Consider the following 17,107-nt stretch of genomic DNA (forward strand, 5'->3'; position numbering starts at 1 on the left):
AAAAAAAAAAAAGAAATTAAAAAAAAAAAAAAAAAGAAAGAAAGATCTCAGTCTAAAACATAAGACCTAAAGTTCAGGTCAACAAATTGAAACAGTACTAAGTATTTGATGTGGATGCTATGAAAGTAACAATGTATCTAATGGAATGACACTAAATTGCATACACAGTCTCAGAAAATAGTTTTTCCACCTCTTTGCTCCTAGGTTGAAATCCTTGGCTCCAATCCTAGACTTGGCTTCCTCCTTTGGTGTTTGTCCTTTCTCCTCTCTCTCTCTCTCTCTCTCTCTCTCTCTCTCTTTCTTCTTCTTCTTCTTCTTCTTCTTCTTCTTCTTCTTCTTCTTCAGATAATAAACACAGGTTCCAAGAAAAAGAAATGCAACTTAATGTGTTTCACATTTCAGGTAATCCTTATTTAAGAACAATGCTGTAAGATTACTGAGTGCAGCCTAGACAGACAACATGAGATGGGCCAGTTCCACAGGAGGGGGTTTATTCAGGGTGGAGGGTGAGAGAGAGGGGGGAGAAGATGGTGGGGCAGGGGAAGAAGAGAAGAGGGCAAGGTCGGGGAAGTTGCATCTATTTGCACAGATGATGACGTAGCTCTTTTTCCCAGGTATAGGCGAGGTAAGCAGGTGAATTGTGGGAGTGTTATCTTGGTTGCCTTGGCAATGATGTAGAAGTCACCTGGCGCCTGAATGTGACATCACTGAGTTTGGACTTACACTAACATACCTCCTTTTTTCTTATTATAAAAAAAAAGAAAAAAAAAAGGAGAAGGGAAGCCGATGGTGAAAGAGGAGTCGGGTCACCATGTCTCTTAAACTACTTCCTGCTGTGTAGGGGCATAGTCCTTTGGGGGGAGCAGCTGGCTTTTTCACCATCGGGGCCCACTTGGTGGATGTGTGTATCAGGCTCTTCTGTGGACAGCAACTGGTAATCCTGTAACAGGAACTGATTAATAAACTGGTTAGAAATAATACCAGGAGGATGGCTAAAAAGGGTATTACAGGAGAGAATCTGCTTTTAAGTGGGCTTTTTTTTTTAAATCTCAGAACTGGAAGTCTCACATTCCCCAAAAATCTCATTCTTCTTGGGAGAAGTGGTGAAGACAATCTTCTTTAGCTGTCAGGACGCCTGGCACCTGTCAGTTCTGAAGCACCACAGCTGGAATCCCGCGGGTCTTGTATGTAGAAACGAATGTCTTGCAGTCTTGGTAGAAGAAGTGGTTGGTCCATGAACCTAGCATATGTATCTGAAAAGACTAGGAGGACTCTTCTATCTGAGCAAAAGAAAGTAAATATAGAGAACAGAATATTTAGATGGGATAACAGATACAGGGATGGTGGCAATTTGGCCTGGTTCTTGGCATCTGGCTATGTTGCAGTTTCCTGACCCTGTTTGGAAAGACTGTTTGTTATCTGTGAGTGTCTCTTGAACCTCGAACATCCAGATATAAGGGCTGACCTGGATGGAAACAAACAGCAGGGGGAGGACAAGAAACCCATGTCTAGTCCAGTTAGGTCAAGCTCGGCTGCCAGAGTGGAGTCTCATTTTCTGGGATTGAGGACAAGGTGGGTGATCTCGATCTCCTCTGGAGCTTAATAGAGCATGGTCCTGTTAGAGTCGACATGTGTGAAGGAGAGTTGATTTTAGATGAAGAAATGAAAGGCTTAAGGTGAGATAAGTGGACCCAATGGGTGAGTCCTTCAAGTTTAGCAGCTATAGGGGTCACAAGGATTACCTTAAAAGGACCCTGCCATTTGGGAGAGAGAGGTGAGGGCCAATGATCTGGAGGGGAGAGGACTTGGTCTCCGATGTTGACAGGCAGTGGGCAGGAGACAGTGTGTGGTCAAGGTAAACGGTGGTCAGCAAAGTTCCACAAGAGAGAATGGAGGTGGCAAAGTAATGGGATGAGCAGATGATCTGGGAGGGGGGAACATTTAGGTGGAAGACCAGGAGTTAGGACTGGATGTCCACACATGAGTTCAAAGTGTGAGATGAGGAGAGGCCACTTGGAAACGGCTCATACCCTGAAAAGAGGCAGAGGCAGGAGTTTTACCCAGTCGAGGTGAAGTTCCTGTGACAGCTTGACAAGAGTGGTTTTTAAAGAGCGGTTAGTTCTCTCCTTATCTGAAGATTGAGGGTGGTAGGGAATATGAAAATGCCAGGGGATGTCTAGGGCCTTAGATAGAATTTGAGAAACTTGGGAAGTAAATTCAGGCCCATTATCTGACTGGAGGGAGTCGGGGACACCAAATCAGGGGATGATCTCTCTGAGGAGGAGATCAGAGACTGTCTGAGCCCTTTTGTTAGTTGTGGGAAAAGCCTCCACCCAGCCTGAGAAGGTGTCCACCAAGACCAGAAGGTACTTGACACATTTTTCAGTAGGCATGTGGGTAAAGTCTAGTTGCCAGTCAGTTCCAGGAAGGGAACCTCTAGCCTGATGGGTAGGAAAAGGGGTTCTACAATACCTTGAGTTGGAATCTGACATTTGACAGATTTTGCAAGAAGCAGTGGTAGATTTTAGGAAACTTAAGTCCTCAGGAGTAGGCTGTAGGTGGGTCTTAACAAAATAAGACAATGCTTGGCTGTTAGGATGAAAGAGTTGGTGAAGATAGGACAGAGTTTGACTAGTGTCAGGGGCTGTAGGTAGGGATGTGAGTTGTAGTGTAAAAATCTCCTGGGGAGGGTGAGATGAGTCTAGGCCCCTAAGGGCTGAAGCTCCAGCTGCCTCATCAGCTCAGTTGTTTCCCTTGGAGACAATAGAGTCATCTGTCTGGTGGGATCTGCAGTGGACAATCCCAAAAGCTGTGGGGAGGTGGAAGGCCTTTAGCATGGCCATAATCTGGTTTGTATTAGTTACTGATCCTCCTTTTGTGGTAAGTAACCTGTGCTCCTTCCAGATAGCAGCATGGGACAGGAGGATATGGAAAGCATATTTGGAATCTGTGTAGATGTTGAGGGATTGCCCCTGTGCCAGCTGGAAGGCATAGGTAAGGGCTATTAATTCAGCCTGTTGGTTGGTGGTATGAGCAGGAAGGGCCTGTGCCTCCACCATCTTGGTGTCTGACACTATGGCATAGCCAGCTTTCCTGACTCCTTCATGTAGAAAGGAGCTTCCATCTGTATATCAGGTAAAGGTGGCTTGAGGCAATGTGCCCTCCTGTATGTGTGAAGGATGAGATAATAGTTCCTCTAAGGTTTCAGTACAGGAGTGAGATAGGGAGTAGTCAGTGTTAGGTCGAGGAAGAAGATTGGAAATATTAAGAGGTGGGCATGATTGAAAGGTGAGAGTGGATTCTTCTATTAGAGCTACCTGAAGAGAAAGAACCCTGGAGGGAGGTAGAGTCTGTAAGCCTTTATAAATCAGGAGCTGTGACAGGTTGTGAGAAAAGAGGACAGTTATAGATGGTGATCCCAGGGTTAGTTTCTTTGATTCTCGAAAAAGGAGTTCAGCAGCTGCTAAGGTACGAATACAAGGTGACCATCCCTGGATGGTTAGATCTAGTCTTTTTGACAAGTATGTTACAGGTGCAAAAGATGGTCCCAGTTGGTGACCTAAGACTCCAAGGGCAAATCCCTCTTTTTCAGTTATGTAGAGAGAAAAAGGATGAGTCAGGTCCAGGAGATGTAAGGCTGGGGCCTTAAGGAGAGCCTGTTGGAGCCTTTGAAAGGGCTTAGTGACAGGTTTGAGAAGAGGTTCGTAGGTGGGGCCTAATGCTGCTTCATATAAGGGATGAGAAAGTAGGGAAAAGGAAGGAACCCAGGAATGAAAAAAGCTAGCCATTCCTAGGAATGATAAAGTCTCTAACTGAATCAGATTAGAGACTGAATCAGGTTCTTTCTATCTAAGGTAATAGCCTTGTGGGTTGAGGTAATTGTTAGTCCCAAATAGGTGACCTGAGGAGTGGACAGTTGGACTTTAGAAGATGAGACCCTATAGCCCTGACTGGAAAAGAAATTTAGAAAAGCAGCTGTGTCAGCTTGGCTAATTTCTAGGGAGGGACTACAGAGAAGAACATTGTCTATGTAAAGTATGATCTTAGATCTAGGGAGAGATAAAGAGATTAAGTCAGAAGCCAGGGCCTGCCAGAACAGGTGTGGGCTGTCCCGGAATTCCTGAGGTAGAACAGTCCAGGTAAGTTGGGTAGAAAAGTGGGTGTCAGGATCTGTCCAGGTAAAGGCAAATATATCCTGTGACTGGGTGTCTAGAGGGATAGAGAAAAATTTATCCTTGAGATCTAGGACTGAAAAATGAGAAGTCCCTGAGCAGATAGTAGAGAGAAGTGTATAAGGGTTAGCTACAACAGGATGGAGGGGAACTACTGCAAAGTTAATGTGCCTGAGATCTTGAGCCAGTCGATAGGTACCATTAGGTTTCTTTACTGCCAGTATAGGAGTGCTAAAGGGGGAAGAGGTAGGTTGAAGGAGTTTTTTCCTTAAAAGGTCATAAATGATAGGCTTAAGTCCCCTGAGGCTCTGAGGAGAAACAGGGTATTGGGTTTGGCAGATGTACCTGGTAGAGTCCAGTAACTGGATGACAGTGGGAGAATGATGTTTAGCAACAGAGGGGTTCTGGACATCTCAAACTTGGAGGTCCACCTGAGAAGCTGGTAAGAGAAATAACATGTTAGTGTTAGTAGGGTGATTGGCTAAAAAGAGGAGCAGAGGAACTGCTGGTGAGCTTGGGCTTAAGCGAATTTGTGGGGCAAAGGAAATAGAAGCTCCCAACTTAGCTAAAATATCTCTTCCCAATAAGGGGACAGGACATGTAGGCACTACCAAAAAAGGAATGGGTGAGTGGCACACCTCTAAAAATGCAACTAAGTGGGGGGTCTGGTGAGGAAGATAAGGTTGTCCTCCTACCCCCAACAATAGGAGAATGAGAAGGTGAGGTGGGTCCCCAAAACTCCATCAGGACCAAGCAAGTGGCCCCAGTGTTCAAGAGGAAGGAGATGGGTCTTCCACATACTATAATATCCACCCAGGGCTCCCTGCTAGTGATGGGTGTGGTCGGGTCGAGAGAGCTCGGGGCCTGTCAGTTCTCCATGGCCAAGCCTAAAAGGTCAGCTGAGGGGTTTTCTGGGAGCGATGTCCCACTGTTCTGAGTGACATGAGGCCAGTCAATCCCCCAATGCCCCCTCTGATGGCACTTGGGACATGGTCCCCTTGGCTTGCTGGAGTTAGGACAGGCTTTTACCCAATGACCATGTTGACCACATTTATAGCAGGGGCCAGGTGGTCTCTGAGCCTTCAAAGACCAGGAGTCTGGGGAGTGGCTGAGGCTGGTCGGACAGCCTTTTCCAGAATATGGTATTTCTGTTTACGGGCTTTCTCATCTCTCTCATGGTATACTTTGAAGGCCAGCACCAGGACTTCTGCCTCTGGAGTTAGGGGCCCCTCTCCAATCACCTAAGTTTAGCTTTTATGTCGGGGTAGCTCTGGGAAAAAAAGTAGGTCATAAGAAGTTGCTTACCTTCTGGGTTTTCAGGGTCCAGATTAGTGTATTGCAGTAAGGCCTTTGTAAGGCTTTCTAAGAACTGAAACGGGTTTTCCTGCTTATCTTGGACAACTTCTTGGAGTTTCTCAAAGTTAACTGGCTTTAATGCCGCCTTCCTCAGGCCTGCCAAAAGATATGTTATAAATCTGTCTCTGGCAAAGATACCACGTGCGGAATTATAGTCCCATTGAGGATCCTGGTCAGAAACTGCTTCCAATCTGATTGGATATATCCCATCTGTTTGATGAATCTGATCTGCATGCGTTTTTGCCTCATCCCGAACTTGCGTGCGTTCATCAGGAAGTAAGTTATTAGTGAGAATCATATGTACATCATGGAAAGTTAGGCTGTAAGACTAAGAGATGTATTGGAATTCTTTGATGAAGGCAGATGAGTTAGAGGTGTAGGACCCCAGTCTTCTCTCTATTTGAGAGAGTTCATTCATTGAGAAAGGGACATGTACCCTGACCAGGCCATCAACACCAACCTCTTCCCTTAGAGGAAGAACAGACACTGGTTTTGGTGTCCCTGGAGGAGAAGGAGTTGGACCCTTGGCCTTGGAATGCCTGATAGGAGGAGTGAAGGTTGATGCCAACGCAGGGAGGTTAGTATGACCTGCAGCTGACACAGAAGGAGGGGAGGAGTCTGGGGAGGTCGAGCCAGTGGACTCAGGGGAACCCTGGTGAAAAGAAGAAACCAAGGCAGCAGTTTGGGTTCTTAGTGGCATGGAAACAAGCCTGCATCGGAGGGGAGGAGGTTCATCAGCTGGGATCAGAGGTGTATGGTCATCTGGGGGGTTGGGCAGGTGTCATGGCTAAGAGAACCTTGGGTGGGAAGCACGCAGAACACATGGAGGGAGTATAACAGAGGTAGATAAATGTTCGGACATAAGGGACTTCTTTCCAGTTACCAGACTACTGGCAGTATGTGTTAAGACTCCTTAAAATAATCGGGTCTAGGGTGCCATTAAGTGGCCATGTTAGCCTATTACCTAAAGGATACCGAATGCAGACCTTATTGCAAAGGCGTATCAATTTGGAAGGCCTCAACTCAGGTGTTAATCTTAAAGATTTGAGGTTTTTCAGTAGACAACCCAGTGGGGTGTCTATGGGTACAGATGAAGACAATGCACCCATTGGGTGATCGTGGCTATTACCAAGTTATCAGCTGGTGTCCCGAAAGAAAAACTTGTAACAGAAATCAGGCACAGCTTAGATAATCAGCTCATCACGAGACTACCTATGGGCCTCAGCCAAGCTAGCCCACCAGAAGCTAGTCAGCCAGGAAATAGCCACCTGGTACCAGGACTTCCCATAGCTGCGAGAGCTTGGGGGAAGAAAGGAGCTATTTCCAAGAGGGGAAAATCACCCAATGGGCCAGTGTCCTAAGTCGCAGATTGGCTAGAGGCCAGTCATATGGACTGGGGCCATGAAAAGCCAACCACTTAGTCCATGAAGCACTGGCCAGGTGCTAACTGGGCTTTCAGGGTCCCTCCCACGAATCAGAAACTCCTTACCAATATGCCGGTGTCTCTTTGCAAGCTTGTGCAGTCTGGTATCAGGAAGGTGGAACTGGGGGATCTGTGTGCCTGTCTTGCCACCCAGCCCACGTGGCAGAGCACCACACAGGGAGCCGCGGCCACAGCTCACGTGGTGGAAGTTTGATGAGCTTGCCAGCAGTGTGTGGGGCTTGTCTGCAGCAGTGGATGGTAATTCATGCACTCTGTGATGGTGGGTAGTGGCGGCGGCTGCTGCTGCTGCTGCGGCAGAAGCTGCCTCAGTGAACAGCAGAAGCCGCAGTGGTGCCCAAGAAATTCAGACCCGGTCCCAATGCACCCGTGTAAGATTACAGCATGCAGCTTAGACAGACAACACAAGACCAGCTGGTTCCATGGGAGGGGTTTATTCAGGGTGGACAGTGAGAGAGAGGGGGGAGAAGATGGTTGGGTGGGGGAAGAAGTGAAGAGGACAAGGTTGGGGAAGTTCCGTCTATTTGTAGGGACTGTGATATAGCTCTTGTTCCCAGGTACAGGTGAGGTAGGCAGGTGAATTGTGGGAGTGTTATCTTGGTTGCCTTGGCATCGACGTAGAAGTTGCCTGGCGCCTGAATGTGTTGTCACTGAGTACGGACTTATACTAACAAATGCTGTTCAAGTTTTAATAAATAGTGTAAAAAAATGAAATGAAAACCAACTATGTATTCTATTTTCCTTTTTTGAAATTTTCATATGGCAAAATATGATCATATCTATTTCCTAATTCATCCCCTGTACATGTCTATACATGTCCACAGAGTTTTTCTGCAGAACATTATTTCCTACTGTGGGCTGTAGTAACCACAGCATGGATGTTCACTGCAAAGATATTCCTCAACCCAAGATTCTAGGGACCTTTAACAAGTTGCCCTAACTAGAAAGGTAAGATCCCACAATGTTCTGTCCCCAAACTCCTAACCCACACAGAGACACAGGTGAGGACCCATCTGAGTATATGGGACATAAGAGTCCAGGCTTCAATTTCACCTCTAGTAAACAGTGTTATTCTGGGGGAGTGTCCAGTTATCAACACAAGCCAACTGAAAGAAGAAACCATGACCACACAGTTCCTGTGGTTACAGCTCTGCCACTCCCCTGTCTGCTGGGAGTCATAAGGCCTAAGACCCAAAGATAAAGCCTGAGTGGTCCTGAGCAAATCCTCTGAGAGGATGCATCTTCTTGCTCTCCATCTCTTGTTCCTTCTTCTGGGTTCCAGCACCAAAGCTGGTGAGTACTGGGGTCCCTTCCTCTCCAATCTGCAGGCTAGCTCTTAAAACAATAAATTTTAGTGTGTCATTTGGGACTCTTAAATGGGTCTCATAGGTCTCCTCAAGAGCCTCAGAGTGAAGTCTTCCTGTAGAATGTTCCTGTCCCATTCTTTAAAGCTGTGGTAGTTTCTACTAACACAGAAGCTTGTGCTGACTGAGGAGGGAATCCTAAAGCCACTGGGAGAAAGACAGAGATTCCAGGATAACAGGCACATTCTCTTCATCTATGGGTCCTTGGGAAGAAGATCACCTTGTGTTTTTTTCCATTCTATGAGACTGAAGGGGAACCTGGACAACATGTGCTACAGGAGGGAAGATGAGCCAGGGACAAGCAAGAATATAAAATATCAGAAGTAGGAAACTGCCTAAATCTAAGGCGGGATTGGATTCTTGAAAAAGAAATGATGCTGTGGAGGGGAATGGGTGAGAGGAGCTGACAGAGATGCCTGAGAGAAGGAGGTCAAGGGAAGCCTCTCTCCACCTTACCGCAAATGTGCACTCTCTGGAGAAAGCATCCATGCCTATCTCAGGTCATGGGGTTCTCTGTTCTAGGGGAGATCATCGGGGGCACAGAATGCATACCACACTCCCGCCCCTACATGGCCTATCTGGAAATTGTCACTTCTGAGAATTACCTGACCGCCTGCACTGGCTTCCTGATAAGACGAAACTTTGTGCTGACTGCAGCTCACTGTGCAGGAAGGTGAGACAAGATGCTGCTTATCCTTAATATGAGACAAACCAAGGGGTGGCAACCTGTGACACACACAGGTGAACCTGAGAGAGATCCTGAGCCTGGGTGAGCTGACAAGAGAGATGTCATTAAACCGTTGCTTTGAGCTCAATCACTATAAATGCAGTTCCCCTCAGAGGCAAGAGAAGTTTCTCCAATGTGACCCCCTACATACACCTTTAACATGGAACATCCATAGGTCACTTGTCAGAATCTACCCAGTACTTTCCTGGGGGTGTCTCCTTGATATTTTCAAGAACACTGGCCTTTGGTTCCAACATCCACAGCCCAACATTTCAATGGAAAGCAGAACAAGCCCACAGGACACTTTCTGCTTCCTGCTTTCCTGAATAATTCTTGCTGTAGCAAATGGGCCCCATTCAAAGTTCTCCAAATTGGGGAGGATTAACCCTACCCACAGGTCCTCCATTTCTTGCTCATTCCCCAGCAATTCCTAGGAAGCCAGCCCTGGAAACTGTGTCTGCTCCAGAAACCCTCTTGTTCCAAGACTTTTCTCTCCTGAAAGCTGACTCAGCCCCAAGTGCAGATATTGCTCTCACATGATTAAACACTTATCCTGTCAACACCACAGGTAACCCTGAAAATGGGGACAGGAAGAGGCTTCTGACCCAGGGAAGAATTCCAGCTTTTTCTCAAAATACATTCATCTCTGAAGCTATGGCTGCCTCTGCTTGCCCTTCCTTTTTGTTGTGGCTGATGTTGGTTTAATTTGTAGTGTTTTTTTGAGACACAGTCCCCTGTAGCTCAGGCTGGTCTCAAACTTATTATGTAGCTAAAGATGACCCTGAATTTCCAATTCTCTTCCCTCTACCACCCAAGTGCAGAGGTTATAGCCATGAACCACCATGCCACTTTATACAGTGTTGTGGCTCAAACTCAGAGACTCATGTTGGCTAGGCCAGCATTCTATCAATTGCTACATGCTCAGGTCCCATCCTTTCTCACAACAGGTCTATAACAGTCCTCCTAGGAGCCCATAACAAAACATCTAAGGAAGACACATGGCAGAGGCTTGAGGTTGAAAAGCAATTCCTTCATCCAAAATATGATGACTATTTGATTATCCACGACATCATGCTACTGAAGGTAACAAGTTTCTCCCTCCATTGTAAGCCTTCAGACTTTTTCTTCTGGTCCCCATTGCCCTGAACTTCCCCTGCCCTGCCGTGGACAGCATTCCCTCTTATTCCCCTGTTGGACTTGGTATTTTGCCCTTCCTTTCCCTGATTGCCTGGAACTAACCCCTAGCCCATGGCCCTGGCTAAGAGTCCCTCATTCCCTTCACAGTTGAAGGAGAAAGCCAAGCTAACCCTGGCCGTGGGAACCCTCCCAATCTCTGCCAACTTCAACTTCATCCCACCTGGGAGAACGTGCAGGGCAGTTGGCTGGGGCAGAACCAATGTGAATGAACCAGCCTCGGACACACTGCAGGAAGTAAAGATGAAACTCCTGGAGCCACAAGCCTGCAAACACTTCACGAGTTTTCAACACAAATCCCAGCTGTGTGTGGGCAACCCCAAGAAGATGCAAAATGTATACAAGGTGATCCTTTTACCAGGGTTTTCTAAAAGCCCCCCTGGGAACCAGAGTTGGAGAAGGGGATGAGGCAGAAGATTGTCAGTTAATCACAGTGTTTAGGAATTACCAAGTGAGGAAACAAAGTATCCATCTTCCCAGGTCTATCTTGGGTTACTCAGTCTGTTGTGCAGAGAACATGGGGTGATATGGGGAAGATAGGTTGGCTGCCCCCAAAACTAAGATGTGATATCAGGCTCCAGACCTAACTGAAATGGGTGGGTAGAGGTAGAGGCTCCCTCGTATCCATTCATGTGTTTCCTCTCTGTCCCGCCCCCAACAGGGAGACTCTGGAGGACCTCTCCTGTGTGCTGGGATAGCCCAAGGCATTGCATCCTATGTACATCGGAATGCAAAGCCTCCTGCTGTCTTCACCAGAATCTCCCATTACAGGCCCTGGATCAATAAGATCTTGAGGGAGAATTAACTCTGGGGCTCATGGCCAGCCAGTGAGGAAATCTGGAACTGGAATAGTCCAGGTTTTCTGTGCCATGTAATCTGGCCTGTCTGTAGTTCCTGCTGAAGCCCTGCCAGATCCCTGAGCTTCCAGAAAGTTCTTACAAGTCATAGAATGTTCCTAAAAGTCACCATCTTCATAAACCTCAATAAAGACCCAGATTCTAGACTGCAATGTGTGTCTCCTCTCTCAGCTGCTCTCTTCTCCCTGCGTACAACAATCTGATTCACACCTTAAATAACTTAAGATTTGGAAGAGAGCTTGAGGGACTTGGGGGTGGTATGAAGGAACAGGCCGAGACAGAGAGATACTTATCAAACAGGCAAAGATGGATATAACAAAAAAAATCTAAGTTTATTCCTGAGTAGGCAAGGTCTACTTAAACAAGAAATGTCCAACTTAAGAAATTATACACATCCTTTCTTTAATATTTCTCTTTCTCCCTCTTTCTATCTCTTTCTCACTTGTCCCTCAGTGAGTGAGATGTGTGTTTGTGAGGGTGTGTATGTGTCTGTGTGTGTGTGTGCACGTGTGTGTGTGTGTGTAAATCTGTATGTTGTGTATGCACATGTATGTATAGGTATGTGTGCCCATGCAGGCACATGTAGACCTGAAGAGAATATCAAATATTGTATTCTTTAATTCTATCACTCTCTGCCAGTATCCTTTGATACAGGGTCCTCAATGAACCTGAAGGCACACTGGTGAACAGAAAGCCCCAAAGGTCCTCCTGTCTCGTAGTCCTGAAGTTACAGGCACACTTAGCCAAACTTAATTTTCTATAAGGGTGTTGTTTATTCAAACTTGGGTCTCTTAGCCACTGAGCTATCTCCCATTAACTAACACTTAACTACTAACCTTATACCAACTCTAAATTATATTTAATAATTCAGAATCACTGGGAACATTTTATATAGCAAACAGGATATAGGTTCTTTAAAGTACTTCTGGCCTTTTTCCAGTAGATGTCAGTAGCAACACCCTCTACACACCCAGACAAAATCTCTCCAGTTATTGATCAATGTCCCTGGGGCAAAGATGCAGAATCACCTTCAGCTGAGATTTACACAGGTGGTACAGGTAGGACAGCTAGGGTCAAACAATCTTGCCAGAGCTCATCTGGACAAGAGCTCTCCCATCTGTAAAGCTCTAAGGGGATGCAGAAGGGATTGCCTTTCAGTCACTGTCATGGAACAGATGGTCAGGAACAACAAGAAGAAAAACAATCACAAAGTCAGCTTCAGCAACATCTATCTATTCATCCATCCATCCATCTACAAATTGCTCTGTACAGACCACAAGGAATCCCCAGGCCTATGGCTGCTCAGTACAGGCATTCGCCCACAAGAGGAATGGTTGGCAGAAAGCACACAGCAGGATAAGGACACCATCTGCCCATAAAAGGAGTGGCTGGAGGAGAGCTGGCAACACCCATGGCTTCTGAGAGAGTGGTGAATCCCTTTGACCAAGTTATTCCCAGGAATTCCTTAAGAAGGGAAAGAGACATGTGTGAAGACTGGTGTATACTGATTTACATCTCAACATTTTTAATTTTAAAACACACAGGAGTCCAACCCACGGAACAGAGTTTAAGTGGTACCTTTATAAGACTAAATGTTTTCATAATTAAGAATTTGTTCTCAAACACATTTAATAATATAGGAAAATTTAGTACAATAATTTTCAAAAAGCAATTATGAAAATTTCTCCATAGTAAAATCTCAGTTGTAATTATCAATGGTATATAGCCAAACTAAAAAATGTTGGAACTGGTTATATCAAAACAATGTTGGAAATTGTCCCTAGAGAACAGGACTAATAGCTCTCTGTGCTTCGTTCATACACCCATGTGTCCTGACCATACAAACCCTGCACCAGGTAAGTGCATGCACACAACTTCAGTCCCCACTGGTCAAGCACTGCTCCACGGGCAGTAAGCATCCTGTGCTTACGGCTCACATAGCTGAGCCATCCCGAAAGCTAGAGAAGCTGAACCTTCATGAGTTCCCCTGGGTTAAGGAACAGAAATGACAGTCTTTTCTTTTCCTTTTTAATTAATCTTTACATCCCAACCTTGTTTTTCTCTCTTTCTCTCTTCCCAACCCCTCCCCCTCATCTCTCCACCCTCAACCACTCCTCCTCCATTTCTCTTCAGAAAAGGGCAGTCTCCCATGAGTATCAACCAAACATGCCATATTAATTTACAGGAAGTCTAGGAACCTCTCCACCTATTAAGGCTAGATGAGGAAACCCAACAGGAGGAGAGGGTCACAAGGTAGGCAACAGAGACAGCCCCTGCTCCCAGCTGGGCATCCCACAAGAAGACTAAGTTACACAACTGTTCTATTTCTACAGAGGGCCTAGGTCAGATCCGTGTAGGCTCCTTGGTTATGGATTTAGCCTCTATGAGCCCAGGCTAGTAGATTCTGTATGTTTTCTTGAGTCCTTGACTTCTCTAGCTCGTAAAATCCTTCCCCTCCCCTCCTCTACAGGATTTCCAAGCGCTACCTAATGTTTGGTCTTGGATCTCTGCATCTGTTTCCATCAGTTGCTGGATGAATTCTCTCTGATGACTATTGAGTTAGGCACCAACCTATGAGTACAGCAGAATAGCATTAGGAAGAGTTTCAATGACTTTTTTTTCTTCTTCCAATCATGTTTGATTCCATCATGAAACTCTGGGCTCTTGAGCCTCTGGATCCTAGTCCTCCAGGCAGTGTTGGAGGTCGGGGACTCCCTCTCATTACATGAGCCTCAAGCTGGACCAGTTATTGGCTGGCCACTCACACAATTTCTGTGCCACCTTTACCCCAGCAGATCTTGTAAGCAGGACAAATTTAAAGGTTTTATTGACTGGGTTGGTGTCCCAGTCCATCCACTGGAAGGTGTACCTGGTTTCAGGAGATAGCTGGTTCAGGCTCTGTATCCCCCATTGCCAGGAGTCTTAGGTAGTCAAGCTTCTTTGTCCACCTCCCACAAGCCAAAGGGATTGCATTAACAACTATTATTTAATCTTCAATTTAAAAACAAAAAAGAGGCCGTTTCCTACCTCATTCTCTCTTTGCTGCCAGACATCTGCCATCATGGGTCGCATGCACGCTCCCGGGAAGGGCCTGTCCCAGTCGGCGCTGCCCTACGTAGCGTCCCCACGTGGCTGAAGTTGACGTCTGGCGATGTGAAGGAACAGATTTACAAATTGGCCAAGTAAGGCCTGACTCCCTCCCAAATAGGTGTGATCCTGAGGGACTCACATGGTGCGGCACAGGTCCACTTTGTGACTGGAAATAAAATGTTGAGAATCCTTAAGTCCAAAGGCCTTGCCCCTGATCTCCCTGGAGATCTCTACCATTTGATTAAGAAAGCAGTTGCTGTCCGAAAGCACCTTGAGAGGAACAGAAAGGAAAAGGATGCTAAGTTCCGCCTGATTCTGATAGAGAGCAGAATTCACCTGTTGGCTCGATACTATAAGACTAAGCGGGTGCTCCCGCCCAATTGGAAATATGAGTCGTCCACAGCCTCCGCTCTAGTGGCATAAATGCTGTTGTGTACACAAGCAATAAAATCACTTTGAATAAAAAAAATAAAAAATAAAGTAAATAAAGATAAAAAATAAAAACAAAAAAGGACCATCTACTGAAGGCAGTTTATTTTTCACAGACAAATGGTTATTGCCCATTCTGGATACATTATTAACATGGTATTTTCTTTCTCAGCTCCCTTAGGCAGATGAGATAAATAATTCCCAACTCTCCCCTCTGCTTTCCTTAGTACAGCAGAGGTGACTTCCCACTTCCAGGATTAAAATCCCTTTACACCCTTGCCTTTCTCCTAGGTCTATAGCAATGGAGCACCACTGTGCTGTTGAGAGGCCAAATCTTTAAGATTCAGACTCCATTTTAGAGTACCTGACCTAAGTTTGAACTCAGGTAAACTAACAGGCTGCTATCCAGCATTAGTTTCCAAGTTGCTCCCAAACAAAACTAGAGCCTAGCTCCAGTCTCTAGGCTAATTCCCAACAAGACCAGCATCTCCAGGTTATTCCCCCAACAAACCTGCACCCCAGGTTACAAGCTCACACCCTGCTTCATGACAACCAATGAAGAGGGGAACAGAAATTAAGTTTATGATATGACTCCCAGCATAGTAACTTCCCAATGAGATGTTTGCACACTCACCACACCCTGACACTTGCTGCTTACTATAAAGCCTTGCCCTGAAAGATATTCGAGGTTCCCCACCACCATACCATCCTGCGTGACTGTAGTGTGCTTGGAGGTGCAAGCTAACTCAAATAGAATAAAGACCCTGCTGTGAGTTGTGTCAGATCAGATTGGCTCCTGTCTGTTTTTTGGGATCACTAACACTTCCTGGCACTACACTATCAATCAAACTGTTACAGGCTTAACATGTGCATTACCCCCTCTCTTCTTTTGGTGTAAAAGAGAATACACACACAGAGACACACATACAGACACACACCAGATATCCTGTTATGATTATTCCTGCTAGGTTCTACACTCCTGTTATGATTATTCCACAGGTTTATCTTTATGAGAAAAGGAAGGCAGCGCTGTTGCTGCAGGCGAGATGGAGACTGACCCACCACCCTTGGACCTGCCTGGCCCCAGGAAGCTGCCTTTATCCAGGAATGCCAACTGACTATAGACTTTTGAAACAGCAGGCAATGACATCCACAGAAGACAGCCTTGGGTCTCTCCAGCATCAGGTAAACTCTCTTGCTTGGGCCCAATGACTGCTAAACTTGGGGGCATTTTCATAGAAGTGAGGAAAAATGTTATATCAATGTAAACAAATTCAATGTTGTTTAAAACCAATGCTATATCCTCAGAAAACTCTGTACAGACTTGCCCTAGAGATTTCAGTCCACTGAGCGATTCAGTTGGCTCAATATCTTGTTGCTGGCTCCCACCCCTCACTGCCCCTATTGGTTTATCTTGTGTTCTAGCCCTGCCTCCTCCACTTTTCAAAACAGCAGATACTAGCATTGTAAAAACCACTGCTAAACAGGTTCTGGTACAGTGCCAAGCTGTCCCCAATATAGATGTTGAATACTTTGGTGATGTTTCTCATTAAAAAAATAAATCAGAGCCAGATGTGGGGAAACTCCACTAATTAAGGTCAAAGGCCACCGTGGGCTGGACAGCCTCTGAGCTCGGTGCCGTGTGGAGAACTCCCTTCAAATGCAGGGTTTCTTCTCTGACCTTGTCTGGGGAATTCAAAACCTTCCACCAGCAGAATGTCACATAGCCTTAGTTAGATTCCAAGATCAACTTCTTTTCTCTTCTCCTGATAAGAACTAGCTAGAACCAGAGGTTCCTGAAATTCTTCCCATGCTAATGAGGCATTTTGGCACCCTAAGCCCTCAGACAATGACCTCTGCCCATCCTGGATGTTCCTACCCTCAGTCCCCCAAATTACATACGCCTTGAATCATCCTAAGTAAAGTTGGTATGACTCCCCTCAGCTGGTCTGGTGTGATCATTCATGGTACATACTCATAGTGCTTCTTTACCACCTCCTCCTCCCCCCGACCCCTTCCTCCCATTCACCCTTTCCTGGTCACACTCTCTGCTCCCATTACACTTGTGGACCATATTGACTGATGATCCCTGAGGACAAGGAGAGCCACAGTTGTATGACAAATTATTTTTGAAAACTGAAAATGGAAACCAACAAGATGACTCAGAAGGTCAAAGCACTTGCTGCCCAGGTTGTGTACCTGTTATTCACTGGTATCATGGGGAGTTTCAAAGAATAGAGTATTCATTCTATGACTTTCCCTTACAGGTTTTAACTACAGAAGTGAGCTGTTTCCTAAGTAAAATATGATTAAACTAGAACATAACTAAAGATGGGAGGCTGACACAGCCAGAGATCTGTTTTAGAGCTCTGTTGGAGACCATGGTGACTATAACTAATGATAATGGCTTGAGGGTTCTATTTAGTTAGTTTTTATCTTGTTTTTTGACACAGAATCTCATGTAGTCCAGGCTGATC

The 17,107-nt window shown here is 45.7% G+C and overlaps 1 protein-coding gene and 1 pseudogene across 1 annotated transcript; both read left to right on the forward strand.

Annotated features, from left to right (window-relative positions):
• Positions 1-8,056: 8,056 nt before the first annotated feature.
• Positions 8,057-11,263, forward strand: LOC114638831 (chymase). Its single transcript, XM_028787411.1, has 5 exons — positions 8,057-8,262; positions 8,856-9,006; positions 10,008-10,143; positions 10,345-10,599; positions 10,916-11,263. The coding sequence occupies exons 1-5, from the start codon at positions 8,205-8,207 to the stop codon at positions 11,057-11,059; spliced, it is 744 nt and encodes a 247-aa protein (XP_028643244.1). The 5' UTR covers positions 8,057-8,204; the 3' UTR covers positions 11,060-11,263.
• A 2,909-nt stretch (positions 11,264-14,172) lies between these two features.
• LOC114638843 lies at positions 14,173-14,660 on the forward strand (annotated as a pseudogene).
• Positions 14,661-17,107: the final 2,447 nt, after the last annotated feature.

This window comes from Grammomys surdaster, unplaced genomic scaffold (assembly GCF_004785775.1).
Source record: "Grammomys surdaster isolate TR1022 unplaced genomic scaffold, NIH_TR_1.0 125630, whole genome shotgun sequence".
NCBI classification, from domain to species: domain Eukaryota; kingdom Metazoa; phylum Chordata; class Mammalia; order Rodentia; family Muridae; genus Grammomys; species Grammomys surdaster.